General features: G+C 45.1%; 1 protein-coding gene across 1 annotated transcript in view; it reads left to right on the forward strand.

Moving 5' to 3' along the window:
• Positions 1 to 26,848, forward strand: part of LOC129707108 (myosin-16-like) — a 62,792-nt gene that overhangs the window by 4,039 nt on the left and 31,905 nt on the right. The window contains exons 4-19 of the mRNA XM_055651898.1: positions 1,140 to 1,167; positions 3,631 to 3,727; positions 5,209 to 5,301; positions 6,575 to 6,638; positions 6,789 to 6,887; positions 10,603 to 10,706; positions 12,132 to 12,270; positions 15,731 to 15,849; positions 17,120 to 17,269; positions 19,060 to 19,230; positions 19,607 to 19,783; positions 20,946 to 21,072; positions 22,242 to 22,300; positions 23,865 to 23,952; positions 24,625 to 24,742; positions 25,847 to 25,967. Coding sequence (XP_055507873.1) covers positions 1,140 to 1,167; positions 3,631 to 3,727; positions 5,209 to 5,301; positions 6,575 to 6,638; positions 6,789 to 6,887; positions 10,603 to 10,706; positions 12,132 to 12,270; positions 15,731 to 15,849; positions 17,120 to 17,269; positions 19,060 to 19,230; positions 19,607 to 19,783; positions 20,946 to 21,072; positions 22,242 to 22,300; positions 23,865 to 23,952; positions 24,625 to 24,742; positions 25,847 to 25,967 — 1,754 coding nt within the window. The remainder of the gene's footprint in view (positions 1 to 1,139; positions 1,168 to 3,630; positions 3,728 to 5,208; positions 5,302 to 6,574; positions 6,639 to 6,788; positions 6,888 to 10,602; positions 10,707 to 12,131; positions 12,271 to 15,730; positions 15,850 to 17,119; positions 17,270 to 19,059; positions 19,231 to 19,606; positions 19,784 to 20,945; positions 21,073 to 22,241; positions 22,301 to 23,864; positions 23,953 to 24,624; positions 24,743 to 25,846; positions 25,968 to 26,848) is intronic.

Genomic DNA, 26,848 nt, shown 5'->3' on the forward strand with positions numbered 1-26,848 from the left:
GTCTGTCATAGTTTGGTTTAGTTTAGTTTAGAGATACAGCGTAGAAACAGGACATTTGGTCCACCAAGTCCGCGCCGACCAGCGATCCCCGCACACTACCGCTATCCTACACATACTAGGAACAATTTACAATGATACCAAGCAAATTCACCTACAAACCTGTACTTCTTTGAAGTGTGGGGGGAAAGCGGAGATTCCGGAGAAACCTCACGCAGGTCCCAGGGAGAACGTATTAACTCCGTACAGACAGACACCCATAGTCAAAATCGAACCCGGGACTCTGGCACTGTAATGCCCCTGTCCCACTTAGGAAACCTGAACGGAAACCTCTGGAGACTTTGCGCCCCACCCATGCTAGTTGAAGGTGGTTGCCGGAGGTTGCAGGTAGTGGAAGGTCTTACCTGCAACCTCTGGCAACCACCTGCAACCTCAGGCAACCACCTTCAACTAGCATCGCAATCGGCTTCGACTAAAAAATTACTGATTTTTAAAACGGCAACCTATTTTTAGTCGCGGCCGGTTTTGAATTTTTTGAAATAATCGCCAGAACATGGAAGAAGCGGAAACCACTTTTGACCATTAGGGAGACTGACGAAAACCTCCGGGAAACCTTGGGTGGGGCGCAAAGTCTCCAAGAGGTTTCCGTTCAGGTTTCCTAAGTGGGACAGGGTCATAACTCAGCAGATCAGGCAGCAACTGTGGGAGGAATGGATGGGCGATGTTTCGGGTCGGGACTCTTCTTCAGACTGATTGTAGTTGGGAAAGATTATGAAAAGCTGGGAAAGACAGATGAGGGTGATGAGCGTTTATAAGTGAAAGGGAAGTTACAAGACTGTTACTATCAAGTCAGCAGAAATGGAGCCTTGTGCTTTGAGAATGTTGGAACGGCAGAGAGGAATATCACAAGTAGATTCCGACACCCCTGAAATATTTTGATATTAGCAGCATTTTGACCTGTGTAATAACTTTACAATTTATGGGTAGTTTGAGACAGGTACACAGGTGATGCCAATGTTATGTCCAAATAAAACCCCGCCATTACTGATTTAATGCTGTGACGTATTATTGTCACTAACTTTTATAATGGAAGAGACGGAAATGATGCCTTTGACTAATGTTTCTTTTACTTTTTTTTGCAGAGCGTGAAAACCAGTCAATGTTGATCACGTAAGTTGATATAAAGTTTAAGGAGGAACTGCAGATGCTGGAAAATCGAAGGTAGACAAAAATGCTGGAGAAACTCAGAGGGTGAGGCAGCATCTATGGAGCGAAAGAAATAGGCAACAAAATAGGAAATAGGCAACGTTTCGGGCCGAAACCCGGAAGGGTTTCGGCCCGAAACGTTACCTATTTCCTTCGCTCCAATGATGCTGCCTCACCCGTTGAGTTTCTCCAGCATTTTTGTCTACCTCCTGTTTATATAAATCTTTTTTTTTGTAAACTGAAGTATAATCTACAACAAATTATAAAAGAAAGGAGACAAGCGACCCTGTAAAAAGAATCTAGGCAAACAGGTTTAAATCTTAGAGTACTGAGTGTAGAAGTTGGGAGGTCATGTTGCAGTTGTATAAGATTGTTGGCGAGGCCACAATTAGAGTATTGTGTTCGGTTCTGGGCACCGTGTTATAGGAAAGGTGTTGTCGAGCTGGAAAGGGTACAGAGAAGATTTACAAGGATGTTGCCAAGGGCTAGAGGGTCTGAGCTATAGGCAGAGGTTGAGTAGGCTGGGACTCTATTCCTTGGAGGATGAGCGGGTGATCTTACAGATGCGTATAAGATCTTGAGAGGATTAGATCGGGTAGATGCACAGATTTTTGTTGCCTGGAATAGGTGGATCGATGACCAGAGAACATAGGTTTAAAGTGAAGGGGAAAAGATTTCATAGGAATCAGAGGGGTAACTTTTTCACACAAATGTTGGCGGATGTATGGAACAAGCTGCCAGAGGAAGTAGTTGAGGCAGGGAATATCCCAAGAGGAATCAGGGGGTATGGAGAGAAGGCAGGTACGGGATACTGAGTTGGACGATCAGCCATGATCATATTGAATGGCGGTGCAGGCTCGAAGGGCCGAATGGCCTACTCCTGCACCTATTTTCTATGTTTCTATGTAAAGAAGCAGCTAGACAAGTACATGGATAGGACAGATTTGGAGGGATGTGGACCAAATGCTGGTAGGTGGGCCTAGTGTAGATGGGACATGTTGGCCAGTGGGCAAGTTGAGCCGAAGGGCCTGTTTCCACAATGTATCATTCTATGAAACAAGGAACAAACTGCAGATGCAGGTTGAAACACAAATGGGCTGACAGTGCTGGAGCAACTCAGCGGGTCAGGCAGCATCTCTGAAGAACATGGATTGGCGATGTTAATTGCAGCCAACCTAGATATTCCTTCAGTGAAAGCCCAACCCTTACTGCATCCATTTGTTGGATTCCCAGACATGAACCCCACTGCTAAAAATGGATAAAATATCAAGATGCCAGAAATATGAAATAAAAGCATAACATGCGGGAAACACTCAGCAGGTCAGGCAGGCTGGATGAGAAATTAGGACGGTTTCACAATTTGCTACTCTTCAATCCTTTTGTCTCACACCCTCTGTGTTATTCTCTGGGCTTTGTTACAAAAAGCCCCGGCAGACACAAAGTGCTGGAGTCACACGGTGGGTGAGGCAGCATCTACTGAGAGAAGGAATTGGCGACGTTTCGGGTCGAGACCCTGTCAAAAAGCCTGAGTCCCCCTATCACCTGCTGCCCTTTGTTGTCCAAGTTGGCGATATGCAGAGTACTACAAAATTCAGAAGGTTCAGAAGGTATCTACATTCTCTCGAGATGCTGCCTGCCCCGCTGAGTTTCTCCAGAGAGACTGCCTGCCCCGCTGAGTTACTCCAGCAATTTGTGCCCTTTATGAACCAAAACATCGTCTGTCCATTCCTTCCACAGATGCTGCCCGACCCACTGAGTTCCTCCAGCACTACTTGTTTTTCCACATCTTTGTGTTTTACCATCTGGACTTCCTTCACAACAGTCACCTAATGTGCCCGTAATACCAGCCAGCAGATGCCCATGGCCCTTCTTGCACGGAGTTTAGATATATTTGATATATGTTTAGAATAAGGATAAGGGGAAGCATAATGAATCAATACTAAGGGAGGAAATGATGGGTGTGATGAGGTCAGATTATCGTCAGCCATCAGTGCTTGTGTTACCCTGACGACTGATGCTAGCTTGTGTTAAGTGGAACTGCAGTGCCACCACTAGGGGTAAAAGCGAATAGCAGGTACAGGTCCACCATCGATGTTCCAGCACCCTTGGTTCCAGAGCCTTGGTGGGTTATCCGTTTTGCCAGACCAACAGGGGTCACGTAATAATAATTCAACTCTAACCCACTCTTCACCGGCTGCATCCCTGTGCCGCCTGCGCCTACAGAGTTCAGCTTTTGCAAATAGGAAGAGTCACGTTGCGTACAGTACTTGAGAGAGGGAGTTTCAGTTCTATTTGTGAGTTTGACATTAAAAGGATGACAAAGTTTCAGCATTTCAAGGTTTTCAAGCAGTGAAAGTGAAAAGAATATTTGCACTTCGACCTGAGAAATCAATCAGCATCTAAGAATTACTTTTTTTTTCCACACAGAGGAGAATCTGGTGCTGGAAAGACTGAGAATACCAAGAAGGTTATCCAGTATTTTGCCAACATGGGCGGCTGTAAGCCAGTCGGTGGCGATGAGAAGGTAGGATTGGAGCCATGTGCAAAGATCTGGGAAAAAAAATGTCAACAGAGCAATAGTCACTGGGACCTTGATAGGCGGTTTAGAAAGTGTATATTTTCAACATCATTAGACAACGTCTATAAAACAAAATCAAGAAAGTTTTGCTAAAACAGTAGACATAGCCCAGTCCACCGTGCAATCCAACCTCCCTTCCACTGACTCCATCTACACTTCCCGCTGCCTCGGCAAGGCCAGCAGCTTAACCAAGGACCAGTCTCAACCCGGTCACTCCCTCTTCTCCCCACTCCCATCAGGCAAGAGGTACAGAAGTGTGAAAACAAGCGCACACCTCCAGATTCAGGGACAGTTTCTTCCCAGCTGTTATCAGGCGACTGAACCATCCTATCACCAGCTAGAGAGCAGTCCGGAGCTGCCATCTACCTCATTGGAGACCTTCAAACTATCTTTAAGTGGACTTTAATCAAAGTTTACTGGACTTTAACTAGCACTAAATGTTACTCACTTTAACCTGTATCTGTACACTGACAGCTTGTTTGTAATCATGTATAGTCTGACTGGATAGATAGCACGCAACAAAAAAGCTTTTCTCTGTATCTTGGTACACATGATAATAATAAGCTAAGCTAAACTAAGCTGAACGTTGGGTCATTGTTTATATGAACCAATCTAATTATGACCTTTGCAGCTTTTATCAAAGCTCGGTCAGATGTCTGATCAATATAGCTATAGTTACATTATATAACTGTGCAGGAAGAAGCTGTTGTATTGTATTGTATTGTATTCAAATTTATTGTCATTGTCTCAATTTGAGACAACGAAATTAATGCTGGTTTACACTGTAAATAGACACAAAATGCCGGAGTAATTCTGAGGGACAGGCAGCATCTCTGGAGAGGAGGAATGGGTGACGTTTTAGTTCAAGACCCTTCTTCAGACTGGGCCCGCAGTCTGAAAACTGGTCTCAAGCCAAAACATCACCCATTCCTTCTCTCCAGAGATGCTGCCTGTACCCGCTGAGTTACTCTGGCATTTTGTGCATTACATAACTGCTCTTACACACAGATAATTATTTTAATTCAAACACTTTACGAAGTAAATTTGGAACTGTTGGTCATTATTTATTAATATAAGTTTTAAAGTATCTGAGCTTTTAATGTTATATCCTTAATTTTGTTACTCCTCAAGTGAGTTTACTCTTACTTATAAAAATAATTACTTATGCAGGATTTCAAGATGTATTCAAGGGAGAGTTGGATGTGGCTCTTCGGGCTAACGGAATCAAGGGATATGGGGAGAAAGCAGGAACGCGGTACTGATTCTGGATGATCAGCCATGATCATTAGGGTTGAATGGCGGTACTGGCTCGAAGGGCCGAATGGCCGACTCCTGCACCTTATTTTCTATGTTTCCATGTTTCTAAAATGTGTTGAGCTGTTACCAGACATTTCATTTTTTTCTTTCCTTCTTCTTTATTTATAAAGGGCTCCCTGGAAGATCAAGTCATCCAGGCCAACCCTGTGCTGGAAGCTTTTGGCAACGCCAAAACCACCAGGAACAACAACTCCTCGCGCTTTGTAAGTCTTGGCTTGCTCTTTCCCTTCCTTAATTTCCCCCGGCATTATCTCATCTCCGACATGTCAGCAGAGAATCGTGATGAAGTTGCTTTCCAATGTTATGAACAACTGCTAGAATTTAGAAGATTGAGGGCGGATCTTATAGAAACTTACACAATTCTTAAGGGGTTGGACAGGGGCTAGATGCAGGAAGATTGTTCCCGATGTTGGGGAAGTCCAGGACAAGGGGTCACAGTTTAAGGATAAGGGGGAAGTCTTTTAGGACCGAGATGAGAAAAACATTTAGTGGTGAATCTGTGGAATTCTCTGCCACAGAAGGTAGTTGAGGCCAGTTCATTGGCTATATTTAAGAGGGAGTTAGATGTGACCCTTGTGGCTAAAGGGACCAGGGGGGGTCCCTTTAGCCACAATCTACCTTGGGCCCACAATCTTTACTTACAGAATAATGAAAGGTATAGATAGAGTGGATGTGGAAAGGATGTTTCCACAGGTGGGAGAGTCTAGGGTCAGAGGTCATAGCCTAAGAATTAATGGGCGCTCTTTTAGAATGGAGGTGAGGAGGAACTTGTTCAGTCAGAGGGTAGTTAATCTGTGGAACTCGTTGCCACAGAGGGCTGTGGAAGCCAAGTCAGTCGATATTTGTAAGACACAGATAGACAAATTCTTGATTAGAACGGGTGTTGGGGTGATGGGGAGAAGGCAGGAAAATAGGATTAGGAGGCAGAGATCAGCCATGATTGAATGGCAGAGTAGACTCGATGGGCTGAATGGCCTAATTCTACTCATATAACGTGTGAACGTGAACTTATGAGCAATGTCTGTGCCGTACATGATGCTAAGACCAACTCTTCTCTGCCCTCACATAATCCATATGCCATTCTCTGCCTATTCAAAATCATACTATGGATACTATTGTATATCACGATCATATTACTGGCATGTTTGACCGCACCACCACCACTGGCGGCAGCTTGCAATCGCTCACCACCTTCTGCGTAAAAAAAAATCGAACTTTAATCGAACTCATAAAAATAAGTTCGATTAAAAATCGAAATCGAAATCGAAATCGAAAAATCGAACTCATTAGAACTCGAGAAAATTAGTGTTAAGTTCCAGATAGAAGAGAGGAAGGGACGTTATGTTGTGCGTGCGTGCGTGCTTGCGTGTGCAAGCGAGCGTGCAAGTGTGTGCACATATACTTAGGATTGAAGTTGAATATTAATGGTAACTCGTAGCAAAATACCATCTAATTTCACTCTCTCGTTCTCTCAAGGGAAAATTCATCCGCATTCACTTTGGTCCATCCGGCAAACTCTCGGGTGCTGATATTGAGAGCTGTAAGCAGATGTTTTTATTCATACATATTTTTTTAGAGCTGCATTTGATATTTAAAGAACGTTTAAGATTTCAGCCATTTCATGATTTTGTGACAATAAGCTGAACTGGAGAGTTTAATTCACGCGCATGTTATGTATCTATTCACTCAGATTTGCTTGAAAAATCGCGTGTGATCTCGCAACAGTCAGCTGAGAGAGGCTACCACATCTTCTATCAGCTCTTGTCTGGGAAGATCCCAAGCATAATCGGTAAGCAGTTGACGGTTAACAAACATAATTAACTTACTGGGAAGAAACTATTCTCAGTCCATAAAGGGTGCCCAGCGCAAACTATCAAATCTGAATCATGGTGATCACACAACTAAAACCCCTGTCCCACGGTATGAGTTGATTCCAAGAGTTCTCCCGAGTTTGTCCTGATTCCAACTCGGAGATTTACGGCAATGGCCACTCGTCGGTACTCGGGGCTCTCGTGGACATTTTTCATCGTGTTGAAAAATCTTCACGAGTCTTCCCGTGCTTACCTGCCGTTAGCGAGTCTTCCTGAGTACCTGCCGTTAGCGCTAAAGAGACGTCCCCGAGCTCCGACGTACCCGCTACGTTCATTCTCCGTGCTTACCACGAGTTTGATTTTTTTATAAACTCGGGACAGCTCTTGGAATGAACTTGTACCGTGGGACAGGGCTATTATCTCCTCAGCAAGAGCCGGGCCTCCCAAGCTCATTGCCACTTTATAGAGTGAATTGATGTGGACAAGCTTTTCCCTTTGAGAATAGGGAAGATTCAAACAAGAGGACATGACTTCAGAATTAAGGGACAGAAGTTTAGGGGTAATATGAGGGGGAACTTCTTTACTCAGAGAGTGGTAGCGGTGTGGAATGAGCTTCCAGTGGAAGTGGTGGAGGCAGGTTCATTGGTATCATTTAAAAATAAATTGGATAAGCATATGGATGAGAAGGGAATGGAGGGTTATGGTATGAGTGCAGGCAGGTGGGACTAAGGGAAAAAAAAAAAAAATTGTTTGGCACGGACTTGTAGGGCCGAGATGGCCTGTTTCCGTGCTGTAATTGTTATATGTTATATGGAAAGGTAAACAGGCCCTTCGGCCCACCAGGTTCACACCGACCATCAATCACCCGCCCGTTTGCACTAGTTCTATGCTGTCCCCATTTCTCAACCACTTCCTCCACACCGGGGACAGTTTGCAGAGGCCAATTAACCTACAAACCAGATGTGGGAGGAAACCGGAGTACCTGGAGAGAACCCCACTCGGTCAAAGGAAGAACGTGCAAACTCCACACGGAGAGGTCAGACTTGAACTCGGGTCTCTGGCGCTGATAGGCTGCAACTCAACCACTGTGCGGCCCCTACTTTGCAAACATTCATTGATTATCAAATGTATTTATTGGTCAGGGGATTATTTTATATTAAAGATCCAGATTAGCTGTGAATGATTGTTGTACAACAAGGCGATTCTTCTACTTGTTTGTCAAGTGGATTAAAGCCTTTGGAATCAATGGGTGTTCACAAATATAAGTGAAAATGTTCACAGCCCTTTGATTCAAAGCGCTGGATCATAAGAGATAGGGGTAGAATCACCACCCTCTGACTAAAGAAATTCCTCCTCTTCTCCTAAAAGAATGTCCTTTAATTCTGAGGCTGTGAGCTCTAGTCCTAGACTCTCCCACCAGTGGAAACATCCTCTCCACATCCACTCTATCCAGGCCTATCACTATTCGGTACTTTTCAATGAGGTCCCCCCCCCCCCCCCCCCCCCCCCCCCCCTCATTTTTCTAAACTCCTGCATTCTCCTGCATTTCTTCGTCATTGAGTTTATAAAACAAACATATCCTCCGTGTGGCTTGAATGTATATGATGACGTACAGTACATTATAATATCGTGGACAAATTGGATGGGACAGGGTGTTGAGTTTATCATTTATCCTTCACCTGTGCATTGTGGAAGGTAATCAAGTATCGGCTTTTCTTTGACTGGATAGCATGCAGATAAAAGCTTTTCACTGTACCTCGGTGCATGTGACAATAATGAACTCAACAAAACATTTTTTTTTTAATTCTACGAGGCATACGGAGCCTTCATAGGAGACAAAGCTCCACCCAACTTTCTTGATTAGTGCGGGTGTCAGAGGTTATGGAGAGAAGGGGGTTCGGAGGGAGAGATGGATCCGCCATGATTGAATGGTGGAGTAGACTTGATGGGCCGAATGGCCTAATTCTGCTCCTATTGCTTATGACCTTCTGACTGCCTATCATCTTTCTATGGCGGGTCTTCAGCTGGCCACCAGTTGATGTGTTCTCCCTGCTGGGGCTTTGGTTCGCCCTGTTGAATGTCCGTCCCACCAGATGCTGGAGATCAGTTGGATAAACAGCTGGGCCAGATGTGCGCGAGCAGGCAGGAATGCAAATAGCCGTGCCACGGTGGTGCAGCGGTAGAGTTGCAGCCTCACAGCGCCAAAGACCCGGGTTCGATCCTGACTACGGGTGTCGTCTCTACGTTCTCCCCGTGGCCTGCGTGGGTTTTCACCGAGATCTTCGGTTTCCTCCCACACCCCAGAGACATACAAAGGTTTGTAGGTTAATTGGCTTGGCATAAATGTAAATTGTCCCTAGTCTATGTAGGATGGTGTTAGTGTGCGGGGATCGGTGGTCTACGTGGAAGGTGCCTGTTTCCGTGCTGTATCTAAAACTAAACTAAACAAGTCAAGGTGACAAACCATATCCACCTCAGTTCACCCAACCTTGTTGCAAGTGTACGCCTGTACGTACAAAACCGATGGAGCAAATTGTCTCCGTCCAATTGAGCTCTTCATCACTTTGATCAGAGAACCAAAGAACAACTCAAGGATGAGATAATCATAATGAACATTTGAAATGGATGAGATAATATATGTGGAAAAAGTCTTGGCTGAAAGACATGATCTAATGTTATCTTTGGTGTAAAATCTAGTGGGTCTGATGGTTCTCTGCATCATGCAGCCCATCTGTTGTGACAAGAATACACGGGATTGGCAGAGTTGACAGTGATTAAGATAACACAGGGAGGGAAATGTGTTCTTTCATGCCTCCTACACCACGAATATACTTAGAGACAAATTAAAATAGACTGCACTTGGCCTCAAAACTGTTCCAAACCAAGATGGGAAATGGTGACATGAATGGCACAATGGACAGTGTGACTCAACTTGAGATGAATTGGCCGACATTCTGTCACAAAGTGCAGGTTTTGTCCACGTCTTATTAAATATCATCAAAAATCAACTTGAATACTTTGACAAAAAACATTGGAGGAACTCAGCGGGTCAGGCATCCGGTCTAGAGGACATGGATAGGTGACAACTCAACATCTGCAGAGTCTGAAGAAGGGTTTCGGGCCCAAAACGTTGCCTATTTCCTTCGCTCCATAGATGCTGCTGCACCCGCTGAGTTTCTCCAGCACTTTTGTCTACCCTGGATAGGTGACATTTTTGGTTGGCACCCTTCTTCAGTCTGCCCGAGCCAAATCTGGCTATTATCACATTGCTATTTGGGGAATTTGCTGCACACAAACTACCTAACTGTTTTATTTCTCACTGAATATCACTGCCTACATTTCAAATATAGTTCATTGTGAAAGCGAGAACTGCTTTGGGGCATCCTGACGTGAACTATACTATCTTAATGCAACTCCGTTCTTTGATTCTCTTTAATTTATAATTATGATAAGCTGTTCCTTGTTTTAAATAAAATAATTAGAGGTGTTAGTAACAAAGACAAAGAATGATCAAAACTCTTTGATAAACACAAAACGCTGGAATAGATCTGCAGGTTAGGCAGCATCTCTGGAGAAATGCAACTAGGTGGCGTTTCGGGTCGAGACCCTTCATGAGACTGAGAGTCAGGGAGGGGAGAAATTCTTTAAAATTCTTAAAACTATTAAAACTGTTGTTGTTATTTTTCCAAACAGAGGCGCTGTTGTTGCAGCCCGACCCGAACCAATACTTCTGGGTCTGTCAGGGTGTCGTTAGTGTGGACAACATGGATGATGGAGAGGAGTTGGGTCTCACTGATGTAAGTATTTTAACATTTAACACTTGGTTCCTTGAAACTTACCGAATAGTGAAGGGCCTGGATAGAGTGGATGTGGATAGGATGTTTCCACTAATGGGAGAGTTGAGGACCAGAGGCCATCGCATCGGAATAAAAGGACCTACCTTTAGAAAGTAGTTGGAGCGGCACGGTGGCGCTGCAGCAGCGTTGCTGCCTTACTGCGCCAGGGACCCGGGTTGGATCCTGACTGCGGGTGCTACCTGTACGGAGTTTGTATGTTCTCTCTGTGACCCGCGCGGGATTTTGTCTGGGAGCTCCGGTTTCCGAAGGTGTAAAGGTTTGTAGGTTAATTAGCTTGGTAAAATTGTAAATTGTTCCAAGTGTGTGTAGTATAGTGTTACTGTGCGGGAATCGCTGGTTGGCACGGCCTCAGTGGGCCGAAGGGCCTGTTTGTGCACTGTTTCTCTAAACTAAACTAAGTTGAAGATGAGGAATAATTTCTTTAGTCAGAGGGTAGTGAATACGTGGAATTAATTGCCACAGATGGCTGTGGAGGCCATTAGTGGGTATTATTAAGTGGGTATTATAAAGGCGCAGGTTAACAGATTGGTGATTAGTAAGGGTATCAGGGGTTTTGGGGAGAAGGCAGAAAATGCGGTTGAGAAGAAAAGATAGATCAGCCTTGATTGAATGGTGGAGTAGACTTGGCCTAATTCTGCTCCTACAACTTATGAATGCACTGCAACTGTGAAGTGGCAATACTTCTCGGTGGAAATAATTGTTATAAATTGGAAAATATACTTGGATGGGAGGATGGAGGGTGCAGAAGAGCTTTATCAGCATGCAGAAACAAGGAACTACAGATGCTTGACTGCACAAAAGGACACAAAATGCTGGAGTAATTCAGCCGATCAGGCAGCAACTCTGGAGAACATGGATAGATGATGTTTCTGGTCAGCTCCCTTCTTCAGACTGATTGTAGGTGTGGGGGGTGGGGGGGGGGGGGTAGGGGGGGAAAGTTTTTAGATCATAAGATCATAAGTGATAGGAGCAGAATTAGGCCATTCGGCCCATCGTCCACTCAACCATTCAATCATGGCTGAACTATCTCTCCTTCCTAACCCCATTCTCCTGCCTTCTCCTCATAACCTCTGACACCAGTCTCCAGACCTGAGTTGCCACTTGACTCTGAGATGACCATTAGACCATATGGAGGATAGACACAAAATGCTGGAGTAACCTAGCGGGACAGTTATGAGCAACAGCATTTACAAGGCTGTTGGATAGGCACACGGATACGAAGGGTTGAGGGGGATTTTGGCCAAACAGGTAAATGGGATTATCTTAGATGGGGCATCTTGGTTAGAATGAACGAGCTGGGCCGAAGGGCCTGTTTCCGTGCTCCGTGACAATTGTGTAAGACAACTGTGAATGTTTGATCACCAGGTTGCCTTTGATGTCCTGGGCTTCACTCCTGACGAGAAACTGGGCATCTACAAGTTGACTGGGGCAATTATGCATTTCGGTAACATGAAGTTCAAGCAAAAACCAAGAGAAGAACAAGGAGAAGTTGACACTCCTGAAGGTAGATGCCCTTTGTTCAATGGAATATCTTCAAACATATGAAATGAAAGAAGCACCAGGCAGTAAAGTGGGATTTGAGCAGGGAGGTTCTACTGCAGTTGTACAGGGTCTTGGTGGGACCACACCTGGAGTATTGCGTACAGCTTTGGTCTCCTAATCTGAGGAAATACATTCTTGCCACAGAGGGAGTACAGAGAAGGTTCACCAGGCTGATTCCTGGGATGTCAGGACTTTCATATGAAGAAAGACTGAATAGACTCGGTTTGTACTCGCTAGAATTTAGAAGATTGAGGGGGGATCTTATAGAAACTTACAAAATTCTTAAAGGGGTTGGACAGGCTAGATGCAGGAAGATTGTTCCCGATGTTGGGGAAGTCCAGAACAAGGGGTCACAGTTTAAGGATAAGGGGGAAATCTTTTAGGACCGAGATGAGGAAAACATTTTTCACACTGAGAGTGGTGAATCTCTGGAATTCTCTGCCACAGAAGGTAGTTGAGGCCAGTTCATTGGCTATATTTAAGAGGGAGTTAGATGTGGCGCTTGTGGCTAAAGGGATCAGGGGGTATGGAGAGAAGGCAGGTACAGGATGCTGAGTTGGATGATCAGCCATGATCATATTGAATGGCGGTGCAGGCTCGAAGGGCCGAATGGCCTACTCCTGCACCTATTTTCTATGTTTCTATGTTTCTATGAAAGTGACTTACTGGAAAATACTGAGGTGGACAAAAAGCTGGAGAAACTCAGCGGGTGAGCCAGCATCTATGGAGCGAAGGAATGGGTGACGTTTCGGGTCGAGACCCGGAAGGGTCTCGACCCGAAACGTCACATATTCCTTCGCTCCATACATGCTGCCTCACCCGCTGAATTTCCAGAAGGGTCTCAACCCGAAACGTCACCCATTCCTTCACTCCATAGATGCTGCCTCACCCGCTGAGTTTCTCCAGCTTTTTGTCTACCTTCGATTTTTTCCAGCATCTGCAGTTCTTTGAATGAATGAATAAGTTTATTGGCCAAGTGTTCACATACAAGGAATTTGCCTTGGTGCTCCACCCGCAAGTGACAACATGACATACAGTGACAGTTAAGAATGATACATAAAACATTAAACATTAATAATAAAACATTATCGATTAAACATGTGAATTAAATAAAATAAAGAAATGGAGCCAAAGAAAGCTACAAATTTTTGGTTATTGAGTAGAGCAACTACTCGTGGAAAAAAAGCTGTTTTTATGTCTGGCTGTGGCAGTCTTAAACATACTGGAAAATACTGAACAGTAATAAGTGTCGAAACATCTAAGGAGGCACAGGGACGCAGGTGGTGGTGATGCTGTCTCACCAGTCAGTTCAGTTTCGTTTATTGTCACCTGCACCGAGGTACGGTGAAAGGTTTTTTGTCGCTGCTAACCAGTCGGCAGAAAGACCATACGTGATTACAATTGAGCCATTTACAGGGTATAGGTACATGATAAAGGGAATAACATTTAGTGCAAGGTAAAGCCAGCAAAGTCCGATCAAGGATTGTCCGAGGGTCACCAAAGAGGTAGATAGTAGTTCAGCACTGCTCTCTGGTCGTGGCGGGATGATTCAGTTGCCTGATAACAGCTGGGAAGAAACTGTCCCTGAATCATGGTGCCTGGGTTTGATGCTGACCTCGTTTGTGTGGAGTTTGTACGTTCTCCCGACGAGCGCAGGAGCTTTTTTCTTTGTGCTCTGGTTTGCACCCACGTCTCAAAGATTTGTGGGTTAGTAGGTTAATTGAGTGGTGAAGAAAGTGGGATAGCATGGAACTGGTGTGGACGGGTGATTGATGGTCGGCGTGGACTTGGTGTTTCCATGTTGTGTCTTTCATGGAAACATAGAAACATAGAAATTAGGTGCAGGAGTAGGCCATTCGGCCCTTCGAGCCTGCACTGCCATTCAATATGATCATGGCTGATCATCCAAATCAGTATCCCGTACCTGCCTTCTCTCCATACCCTCTGATCCCCTTAGCCACAAGGGCCACATCTAACTCCCTCTTAAATATAGCCAATGAACTGGCCTCGACTACCCTCTGCGGCAGAGAGTTCCAGAGATTCACCACTCTCCGTGTGAAAAAAGTTCTTCTCATCTCGGTTTTAAAGGATTTCCCCCTTATCCTTAAGCTGTGACCCCTTGTTCTGGACTTCCCCAACATCGGGAGCAATCTTCCTGCATCTAGCCTGTCCAACCCCTTAAGAATTTTGTAAGTTTCTAGATCCCCTCTCAATCTCCTAAATTCTAGAGAGTATAAACCAAGTCTATCCAGTCTTTCTTCATAAGACAGTCCTAACATCCCAGGAATTAAATCTCAATTTCTCAAGTCAGTTCAAATTCTAGAGAGGGTATAAACCAAGTCTATCCAGTCTCCTTACTTTGCTCAGCTGTTTCATCAGAGCTTCACTGCACAAACGCCTATCTCACCAGGGACTAACTCTACTGAACGTTTTTCCTTCCATTATTTATTATGTAAAGGTATATGTGTGTTATGATTGTGTTTATAGTTTGTTTGGTTGTTTGTCCTTTTGCACAAAAGTCCGCGAGCATTGCCACTTTAATTTCACTGCACATCTCGTATGTGTATGTGACAAATAAACTTGACTTGACTTGAGATCTAGGACAGTCTAGAGTTAGGTTTGTTATTGCCACGTGGTACATTGTAAAAGCTTTGTTTTGCATGCAAACAGACCAGATAACACGACACAGAGATACAAGTCAAGGTCAAGCTGAGCTTGACTCGGGTGGTGGGTGGATGGAGCAAGCTGCCAGAGAAAGTAGTTGAGGCTGGTAAAATAACAACATTTAAAAGACATTTGGACAGGTGCATGGACAGTAAAGGGGCCAAATGTGGGCAGGTGGGGCCAGTGTAGATGGGGCATCTTAGTCTGGATGGGCCGAAGGGCCTGTTTGCTGTGTGCTGTCTTACTCCGTGACTCTGGCTCTAGAAGAGGCTTGGATAGAGTGGATGTGGGGAGGATGTTTCCACCAGTGGGAGAGTCTAGGACCAGAGGTCGCAGCCTCAGAATTACAGGATGTTCTTTTAGGAAGGAGACGAGGAGGAATTTCTTTAGTCAGAGGGTGGTGAATTGGTGGAATTCTTTGCCACAGAGGGCTGTGGGGGCAAAGTCAGTGGATATATTTAAGGCAGAGATAGATAGATTCTTGATTAGTACGGTTGTCGGAGGTTATGGGGAGAAGGCAGGAGAATGGGGTTAGGAGGGAGAGATACACGAGCCATGATTGATTGGCAGAGGCGACTCGCTGGGACGAATAGCCTAATTCTACTTCTATCACTTATGACCTTATGAAGAGGAGATATAAACTACTGACATTTCATTGTGCGGCGCAGTAATGTTTTGTGACAGTGAACCAGAAAATGCCAAAGGAGATTCAGCGGGTTCATACAACTTCTCAACCCTTCTGTGTCTTCTGTCCCCAGTGTCGGACAAAGTCGCCCACTTGTTTTCCATCAATTCTGGAGATTTGCAAAAGGGCATCACCAGGCCTAGGGTGAAGGTTGGCAACGAGTTTGTGCAGAAGAGTCAGAACGTGGACCAGGTGAGCATGGGCATCCAACTTCATAATGAGAACATTGAACAGAGAGCAGTACAGTGCAGGACCCGGCCCTTTGACCCATGATGTTTGCACTCACCCTGATACCAACACCAATTTTTATCTCACTGCATAAAATCCATATCCTCCATTCTCTGCATAATCCATATGCCTATCCAAAAGTTTCTTAAATGTTACGATCTCCTCTAAGTATCTATCTCCTCCACCATAACCCGGCAGCCTGTTCTAGGCACTCACCACCCTCTGTGTAAAAACTTGCCCTGCACATCTCCTTAAGGGCCTGTCCCACTTAGGCGACTCTTTAGGCCACTGCCAGGGACTAGTTTTAATGGAATTCACCTATGACACCTGGCGACGACCTACGCCAACACCTACGTCAACCTACGACAGCAAAACTTGTTGCCGAAAATTTTTCAGCATGTTGAAAATTTTGAGGCAGTCACCTGTAGTCAACTAAGTGGGACAGGCCATTAAAACTTTGTCCCTCTCACCTTAAACCGATTAAATTTCTATTGTTTAAAAAATTTCATCCGCCAGATAAAAACCCTGATATATTATCAGTCAACTACATTTGGATTTGGTTGCTTTCATTGCCAGCTTTCACCTCCTTCCTCTTCAAAAGACTTGACTATCTTTTTGATCGTGCCCCCTTGATAAAAGAGCATTGGCTCAGGTCCTCGCTGGTGGCCTTCAGTTGCCTAACTTTTCACTCTGGAAGCATTTTTCACGTGGATTTTGGATGCTCCCAGCGCTGCCAACATGAGGCAGAATTTGTTTTGTACACATTAAGCCAGCACAGAGGTAGAGTTACTGCCTTACAGCGCCAGAGACCCGGGTTCCATCCTGACTACGGGTGCTGCCTGTACGGAGTTTGTAGGTTCTCCCTGTGACCTGTATAGGGTTATTCCGGGTGCTCCGGTCTTCTTCCACACTCCAAAGACATACAGGTTTATCGGTTAATTGGCTTCGGAAATTTTTTTAATTGTCCCTAGTGCGTTGGACAGTGCCGGTTACAGGAATCGCTGGTCGGCGCGGACTCGATGGGCCGAAGGGCCAGTTTCCACGCTATATCTCTAAACTAAAAACTAAACTAATAATGACAGGCTTCCACTGTCATCTCGATCCATCTCAAACTCAGGGACCAATCTTGCTGCATGTTAAAATGTTGTTCCTACACAGTAAGAATAGATCTTGACTCTGAAGTCGATGCGAGGGTGAGTTTGATGAACTTGTTTTTATTTGTGTCTGCTTTCAGTGCTACAATGCGATTGGCGCGTTGGCGAAGTCTGTTTATGACAAAATGTTCAAGTGGATGGTGGTCAGGATCAACAAGACCTTGGACACCAAGTTACAGCGCCAGTACTTCATAGGAGTGCTGGACATCGCTGGCTTTGAAATCTTTGAGGTAGAGTCTTACAATGCAGACACTTTGCAATGCAGATCACCAAAAATTAGCTATCACCTAACATTGTTGATTATGAAAGCAGAAGATGAAATGTTATTTGAGTTTCAAGTTGAGATGATATAAAAATAATCTTTACCCTAATAGGGGCTAATTTTAGCTTTAACTAGACCAAATGCAGACCCGTTGGGTCTGTTTCCCCAACGTGCGGTTGTGGGGGGAGGGAGGTGGCATGCAGCGTCACACACACTAACTATTCTCGGAAATTTCAGCACAGATGGCCAAAACCGGTCAAGAACAGACTTTTCGTAATATATAAGATAATGGATATAAAATTGGCAGTATTGATTCAACCATTCTGGACTACTAACATCTGAGAAGGAGTATGTTGGGAAGAACATTTGTTATAGTTTATTGTTCAAAGTCAAATGATCCTAAATACCCCAAAGGACAGAGAGCACAGGGACAATTGTCTCTTCGCAGCTGCTGTAACATTCCTAACGATCATGGCTGATCTTTTATCTCCACAGTTCCTACTCCCACTGTCCCCATAACCTATGGTTCTCTGCGTATCTAACGCTAAGCACTATGGATTGCTGAGCCAAATTTGCTCCACAATAGGACATTCGTTGTCCTCTGGAGTAGCAACATCTAGAGCCTGACAGCTCTCTGAATGAAGATGTTTCTACTCATCGATCCTAATCGAAAGATCGATTATTCTGAGACTGGATCCCAGTTTTAGTCTCTTGACTCAAAGGAAACATACTCCCAGCATCCAACCTTTCAAACTCCTTAGGAATTTATTTTTCTCTTTCATTGAGATCACCTTTCATTTTCCTAATCTCAATCGAATATAGGTTTGTTTTATGCAACCTCTCATGATGTGATTATCACCCCAAGCCAGAATCAATCTGGTCATAAGGGCAGTCGCGGTGGCGCAGCGGTAGAGTCGCTGCCTTACAGCGAGTGCAGCGCCGGAGACGCGAGTTCGATCCCGACTATGGGCGCTGTCCGTACGGAGTTTGTACGTTCTCCCCGTGACCTGTATGGGTTTTCTCCAAGATCTTCGTTTTTCTCCCACTCTCCAAAGACGTGCAGGTTTGTAGGTTAATTGGCTTGGTAATTGTAAAAATTGTCCCTAGTGTGTGTAGGATAGTGTTAATGTGTGGGGATCGCTGGTCGGCGCGGACCTGGTTGGCCAAAGGGCCTGTTTCCGCGCTGTATCACTAAACTAAACTAAACTAAAACAAAATAAGGTCATAAATAATAGGAGTAAAATTAGGCCATTCGGCGCATAAAGTCTGCTCTGCCACTCAATCATGGCTGATCTCCTTCCCAACCCTATTCTCCTACATTCTCCCCATAACCTCTGACATCCATACTAATCAAGAATCTATCACTATTCTGTATGTTTCAATGAGGTCCCCCCCCTCATTCTTCTAAACTCTTGTGAGTACAGGCCCAGTGCTGACAAATGCTCATCATACGTTAACCTACTTATTCCAGGGTTCATTCTTACAGTAGAGTAGAGAGTTGCTTGGGTCCAGAGACTTGTAACTGAATTTAAAATATATCAACAGAATCATGGGTGAAAATGTAGATTTTGAAAATTGGGATTTTCAAAGGACAAAGGAATGCCAATCAATAGATAATCTTAATGGTTTGAAAGCAAACTTTGATTTCTAAATAAATAAATGCTATTCGAGATGCAGTAAGGAATGAGAATTAAGCAGGTGTCCAAACAGTTTGGTAAGGAAATATTCTTATTTTTCACCATTATTATACTTCCACAGTTCAACAGCTTTGAGCAACTCTGTATCAACTTCACCAACGAGAAGCTGCAACAGTTTTTCAATCACCACATGTTCGTCCTGGAACAGGAGGAATATAAGAAGGAGGGGATTGTTTGGACTTTCATTGATTTCGGCATGGATCTCCAAGCTTGCATCGAGCTGCTGGAGAAGGTAATTGGGTCAAACAACTCACAAAAAACATTGATAGAACGGACATTGAGCAGGAGCAAGAATCAAGAAGGCAAAACCTTGGGGAGAGAAAGTCATAGAGTCATAGAGGGTGTAAACAGGCCCGACTTGCACACCAACCAATTGTCCCTAGTGTGTAGAAACCTAATGAGAAAGTGGGAGAATGTGGAACTGGTGTGTACGGGTGATTGATAGTCAGCATGGACTCACTTGGCCAAAGGGCCGTTTTCAATGCTATATCTCTAAACGTGGTTGGGAAATCCAAATGTGTCCACTTTGGGTAGCAGTTTGACGATTACTTTTGGATGAGTAGCAATGGAACAACCCAGTGAAAATTCTTCTGCTCTTTTTTGTCCAGCCCATGGGAATCTTCTCCATCCTGGAAGAACAATGTGTGTTCCCCAAAGCCACGGATGCAACATTCAAGGCCGCCCTGTACGACAATCATTTGGGCAAGTCCAACAATTTCTTGAAACCCAAAGGTGGCAAAGGAAAAGCAGAACCCACGTTTGAGCTGGTCCATTATGCTGGCACGGTGAGTGTTGACATCTTCAGCAAAGGCACTGCGCGCGCTCTGCAATTCCACCAGTTCTGAAATGCGACTTGGTGGTGCTTGGTGAGGGGTGTGAGGCAAGGGTGGAATTGGCCAATGTTCCTGGCTGCAGATAGGTTGATGGCAAATAACTCAGCAGGTCAGGCAGCAACTCTGGAGAAAAAGGATGGGTGACATTTCCGGTCGGGACCCTTCTTCACCTGTTCTTTTTCTCCAGAGATGCTGCCTGACCCGCTGAGTTACTCAAGCATTTTGTGTCTGAATTTGGTCTAAATCAGCATCTGCAGTACCTTCTCACGCTCTCGATTGCAAATCCACTCTGAGGATCCTTGGCAAAGAGAATGGTGGATACTTAGGTTGTGTGTGCTGATTTGTCACCAGTCCATTTCACACAGTGCCACAGTTGGTCGAGCTGCTGCCTCACTGTGCCAGAGGCCCGGGTTCGCTCGTTTTCTTGGCTGCTGTTTGTGTGGAGTTTGCACGTTCTCTCTATGACTGCGTTGGTTTCCTCCAGGTGCTCCGTCCGGGTTCCCCTCCCCCCATCCTAAAGACACGGGAGTCTAAGTTTACATTGCCTCTTGTGTGTGGGGAGGGGATGTGAACATGGGATAACATGGAACTAGTATGAAGGGGTTGGGGTCTTATGGGGTTGGACAGGCTAGATGCAGGAAGGTTGTTCCCGATGTTGGGGAAGTCCAGGACAAGGGGTCACAGTTTAAGAATAAAGGGGAAATCCTTTAGGACCGAGATGAGAAAAACATTTTCACACAGAGAGTGGTGAATCTCTGGAACTCTCTGCCACAGAAGGTAGTTGAGGCCAGTTCATTGGCTATATTTAAGAGGGAGTTAGATGTGGCCCTTGTGGCTAAAGGGATCAGGGGGTATGGAGAGAAGGCAGGTACAGGATACTGAGTTGGATGATCGTATTGAATGGCGGTGCAGGCTCGAAGGGCAGAATGGCCTCCTCCTGCACCTATTTTTTATGTTTCTATGACTGGGTGGTTGATGGTCGGCATGGACACCATGCTATCCACAAGGTCCCTACCTGCATGACTCAACTCCAAGCTAAAAGTGTCACCAGAGTCTGGACTCTATGTGTACCTTCATTGGGTTACATTGCAATTCTCTTCCTGCTCTTCATCAGGTTGGCTACAGCACCCAGGGTTGGCTGGAGAAGAACAAGGATCCCTTGAATGAAACGGTGGTGGGCCTTTTCCAAAAGTCATCCCAGGCTTTACTACCCATTCTGTTTAAAGAAGAAGAAACACCAGGTAGGTTACAGAGAGCAGCAAGACATCCCGAGAGTGGGTGAGACGTTGGGATAAACCAGAAGGGAAGCCCAATGGGGTTCAGAACAAAGATGCAACCTCTTTTATTTTGTATCTTTCTTATCTTGATAAATGTGTCCAATTCGGATGAATTGTAGATTACAATACAATGCAATTCAATACAATTTATTTGTTGTCATTTGAACCCAGAGGTTCAAACGCAATTTGGTTTCTGCAGTCATACAAACAAGAAGAAGAACCAAGAAACAACCCAATTGACACAAACATCCATCACAGTGAATCTCCTCCTCACTGTGATGGAAGGCAAAGATTAAGCTTTTCTGTAAGGCACAGCTGGTGGGGCAGCTACCTCACAGCACCAGAGACCCTGGTTCGATCCTGAACTCGGGTGCTGTCTATGTGGAGTTTACACGTTTTCCCTGTGGTCGCGTGGGTTTCCTCCAGGTGCTCCAGTTTCCTCCCACATCCTAAAGACATGCAGGTTTGTAGGCTAATTGTGCCTAGTGTGTGTGGGGACTGGATGCAAAAGTGGGATAACGTAGAACTAGTGTGAACGGGTGATCGATGGTCGGCGTGGGTCCGGACGGCCAAAGGGCCTGTTTCATGTAATATCTCTCAATTCAGGTCACCAATCTCAGGTGGCATAGAAAGGAGAGGTACTTTACTCTGCAGTGCGTTTACTAAGCTGAAGGAAAAGGGAGATACACTTGTATGAGTTGGACAAACTGGAATTAAGGAGTTCCTTCCACATCACACATGCATGAACATGCAGGTCTCAACTTCCTCCAAGCCTGTTGTTTGGTTTAGAAGTATAAGAACTGTTAGTTTAGATTAGTTCAGAGATACAGCGCGGAAACCACACGAGTCCACACCGACCAGTGATTCCCCGCACGTTACAGTACCCTAAACGCACTAGGGACAATTTTACATTTACACCAAGTCATTTAACCTACAAACCTGTACGTCTTTGGAATGTGGGAGGAAATCAAAGATCTCGGAGAAAACCCACGCAGGACGCGGGGAGAACGTACAAACTCTGTGCAGGCAGCACCCGTAGTCAGGATTAAACCCTGGCGCTGTAAGGCAGCAACTCTACCGCTGCGCCAACATGCCGCCTGTTACGTGAGTGTAACCCTTCTATCCCATTGCAGCTGGTGGAAAGAAACAGAAGAAAGGCTCTTCCTTCCAGACTGTTTCTGCGTTTTACAGGGTAAGGTTATTACTTTAGACATTTAACTGTCAGTGCTCACTCTAATGCTGGAAAATGATGACTGGGCTGGGATTCGAAGGCTGCACAATAATGACGTCCAGTGAACTAGACAGTGTTGGGCCATCACCAATTGAAATCTGATAATAGACACAAAAAGCTGGAGTAACTCAGCGGGACAGGCAGCATCTCTGGAGAGAAGGAATGGGTGACGTTTGGGGTAGAGGGTGAGGGTTTTACAGGGTAAGGTGTCTGTGTGGATTCCCCAGCAAGGACATTTGGCAAAACCTTCTCTCCATTGTATTTCATTGTCCTCAAACTAAACCAGGAAGCGGTGAATGATGAGCAATCTGGAATGAAGGCAAACCAATCAAGAAAATCAAGTCAAGTCAAGTCAAGAGAGTTTATTGTCATGTGTCCCAATGGGACACATGACAATAAACTATCTTGACTTGACTTGACTAGATTTTCTTGATTGGTTTGCCTTCATTCCAGATTGCTCATCATTCACCGCTTCCTGGTTTAGTTCAGTTCATCGTTGTCGCTGATAAGCTGTTGCCTGCATGCTATCTAGTCAAAGAAAATATTTCTCAGCTGTAATCAGGCAACTGAAACATCCTCTCACCAGCTAGAATGTGGTCCTGACCTACCATCTACCTCAAAGACCTTTGAACTATCTTTAAGGGCCTGTCCCACTGTACGAGCTAATTCAAGAGCTCTTCCGAGTTTAAAAAAAAAATCAAACTCGTGGTAAGCACGTAGAATGTACGTAGCGGGTACGTTGGAGCTCGGGGACGTCTCCTAGCGGCTTGTAACGCTAATGGCAGGTACTCGGGAAACGCGGTAAGCTCGTGAAGACTTGTGAAGATTTTTCAACATGTTGAAAAATGTCCACGAGAGCCCCGAGTACCTATGAGCGGCTATTACCGTAATTCTCCGAGTTCGAATCAGGGGAAACTCGGGAGAACTCGCTCGTACAGTGGGACAGCCCCATTAACTGGACTTTATCTGGCACTAAATAATAAACCCTTTCTCGTATATATCTGTACGCTGTGGATGGCTTGACTGTAATCATGTATCGACTTCTCATCGACTGGATAGCAAGCAATAAAAACGCTTTTCACTGTACCTCGTTACACCTGGCAATAATAAACTAAACTAAACTAAACTAAATAAACTAAACTAAACTAAACTAATCTTCACTAAACTAAACTCAATTCAACTTGAACACATTCAAGCCATCCACAGTGCAGATACAAAGGATGAAGCATAAAGGGCACAATATTTAGTGCAAGATATAATATTCAAGTCCGATGAAGTTCGATGAAAGGTTAATCACATGAGGTAGATGGGAGGTCAGGACCGCACTCTAGCTGATGAGAGGACCATTCAGTTTATTGAATTATTCAATTTAATTATTCCATACAGCTCTTTATTCAACACTTCTGGATTTCATTTAACTGGTGAAGTAACTTTCACATTTCTGGACCTCTTGTTGTTTTTGCTGGTCCCGTCTTATTTCCCTTCACTGCCTCCATTTAAAATATTCCTTCTTTCAACACTACAGGAACAGCTGAACAAGTTAATGACCACGCTACGCAGCACCGCTCCCCACTTTGTACGTTGCATTGTGCCGAATGAACACAAGCAGTCAGGTGAGTCCCATTCTATGTACAATCTCAGCAACACGTACAAAAAACATTATGATTTTCTCTGTCTGAGGTGGATTATCACCTTGTCGTGGTGGAGAAACTTGTGTGGACCTGAAATCCTGAGAGCGATGCCGTCTGGAGCTATGCTCCTGGTAGGGCCACCCATGGTGGTAAGAAGGTCTCTGCAGAGGTCCTTCTGCAGTTGTACAGGGCCCTAGTGAGACCACACCTGGAGTATTGTGTGCAGTTTTAGTCCTCTAATTTGAGGAAGGACATTCTTGCTATTGAGGGAGTGCAGCGTGGGTTAACAAGGTTAATTCCCGGGATGGCGGGACTGTCATATGGGTGACGTTTCGGGTCAAGATCCTTCTATCAGTCTCGACCTGAAACATCACCCATTCCTTCTCTCCAGAGATGCTGCTGGTCCCGCTGAGTTACTCCAGCATTTCGTGTCCATCTTCAAATGATGCCACACGCTCCAGACGGCCGTGCGGGCGCATGATGACGCGCGCGACTCTCGCGGGACCGTCGTGCGACCGTCACTACTGGCCTGTCGCATAGGTGACGGCCCAAGTGGGACAGGGCCTTTACTTGAAGTTAGAGGAATTAATATTCGCTGGGTTATAAGCTGCTCAAGTGAAATGTGGTAATCATTGGTTTTGGTTTCTCTTGCAGGTGTGTGTGATGCTGGCCTAGTTCTTCATCAACTTGCGTGTAACGGTGTACTGGAGGGCATCCGTATCTGCAGGAAAGGATTCCCCAACAGACTGCAGTATCCTGAGTTTAAACAGAGGCAAGTTTGGTTCGACGACATTTGGAGGATGAGTATTTCAGCAGTGAATGAACTGAGACATGGACTGTTTAGTTACATAGTGTAGAAACAGGCCCTTTGGTCCACTGAAAACATGCCAACCAGCAATCACCTGTACACTAGTTCTATCCTCCACACTAGGGAACAATTGACTTTTCAATGTACCTCAATGTACATGTGACAAAATTAGGAAGCTAATTAGCCCACGAACCTGTACATCTTTGGGATGTGGGAGGAAACTGGAGCACCCAGAGAAAACTCAGGTAATCACAGGGAGAACGTGCAAACTTCACAAAGACATCACCTGTAGTCAGGACTGAACCCGGGTCTCTGGCGCTGTGAGCCAGCACCTCCAAGACTGTGCTGCCGTGTGTGATAAGGGTATTGTTACAGAGATGGTACGTGAGACCCTCAGGTGGATTTGGAGGGAGATATTCGGCTCAGTATCAGTAAGATGCTCAGATTGGGGACAGTGTGGGTGGGGCAGTATCAGACGTTACTGAAGGGGGTCTTGGCTGGAAGCTGAGGGAAAGAAGTGAGTGGTCTCTTAAACTAATTTCACTGTTTAAATAAGAAGCAGTAGAATAAATGTGAGGGGAGGAATTGCAGATGCTGGTTTACACCAAAGGTAGATACAAAACGCTGGAGTAACTCAGGGGGACAGGCAGCATCTCTGGAGAGAAGTAATGGGTGACGTTTTAGTTCGAGACCCTTCTTCAAACTTCCTTCTCTCCAATGATGCTGCCTGTCCTGCTGTTACTCCAGCATTTTGTGTCCATCTTAGAAGCAGAATAAGGATAATAATAATAATAATAACTTTATTTATAAAGCACTTTAAACAACTGCAGTTGCCACAAAGTGCTGTACATGAGAACTCATGGACAAGAAGTTATTACAAACCATTAAAAACCGTAAGACAAAGGACTATAGAACAGTAAAAATTAAAAGACATTAAAAGCACTAAAGACAGGAGCAATGTCTCAGCCGATGGAGACAGGAGCAATGTCTCAGGATGAGTAATAAAACTGCAGTCATGAAGTCTGCGTAACATTGCCCAGTCTCACATCATGTATTGCTTTTGTCCAGATACCACATCTTGAACCCCAATGTCATCCCTAAGGGATTTGTTGATAACAAGAAAGCTTCAGAACTGGTCCTTGGTTCACTTGGTCTGGAGGAAAATGAGTACAAAATTGGACACACTAAGGTAACGTATCTCTTAGCCGAACAGAAAAATCACTCAAATACTAAAGCACAGGTAACCCTTATTACAACAGAGCGGGGGGGGGAATGGTGTCCGTTATTGCCGATTGTCCGCTATAACCAGGTAAGGGATTCACTCCAACCACCCAGCCGTCTCTCCATGAAATAACGAGTAGTTTTCACGTGTAAAGTTCTTTCTAACAGCTAAAAATGCATTTTTGTTACTGTTAGAAATGTCTAATGAGCGTAGGTTGTCATAGGTGTGGTCGTAGGTGGAGTCCTACGGACACCTAATGGGTCGCCGGTTGTCGGTAGCTTACCGTAGCTTGACGTCGACTAGGTGGTGGTAGGTTGTTGTAGACATTGTCTTGGGGGGGGGGGGGGTTCCAGTCGCCGAAAAATGGAGACAAGAGCACCCGGAGGAAACCCACGCAGTCACAGGGAGAATGTGCACACTCCACGCAGGCAGCACTCGACATCCGGGTCAAACCTGGGTCTCCGGCACTGTGAGGCAGCAGCTCTACCAGCTGTGCCACTGATGGTTGGAATAATCTTTCATGACTCTTGCTTTCCATATCATTTATCAGTGTGTAGCCTCATTTAGTTTTAGAGACACAACGCAGAAACAGGCCCTTCGGCCCACCAAGTCCATGCTGACCAGTATCATTAATATGATCCCACATACCAGGGACAATTTACAGTTTTTACTGAAGCCAATTAACCAACAAACCTGCACGTCTTTTGGAGTGTGGGGGGGGGGGGGGGGGGAAAAACTGGAGCACCCGGAGAAAATACACGTGGTCACGGGGAGAACGTACAGACTCCGTACAGACAGCACCCGTAGTCAGGATCAAACCGGGGTCTCTGGCGCTGTGAGGCAGCAAC

This window comes from Leucoraja erinacea, chromosome 20, assembly GCF_028641065.1.
Source record: "Leucoraja erinacea ecotype New England chromosome 20, Leri_hhj_1, whole genome shotgun sequence".
NCBI classification, from domain to species: domain Eukaryota; kingdom Metazoa; phylum Chordata; class Chondrichthyes; order Rajiformes; family Rajidae; genus Leucoraja; species Leucoraja erinaceus.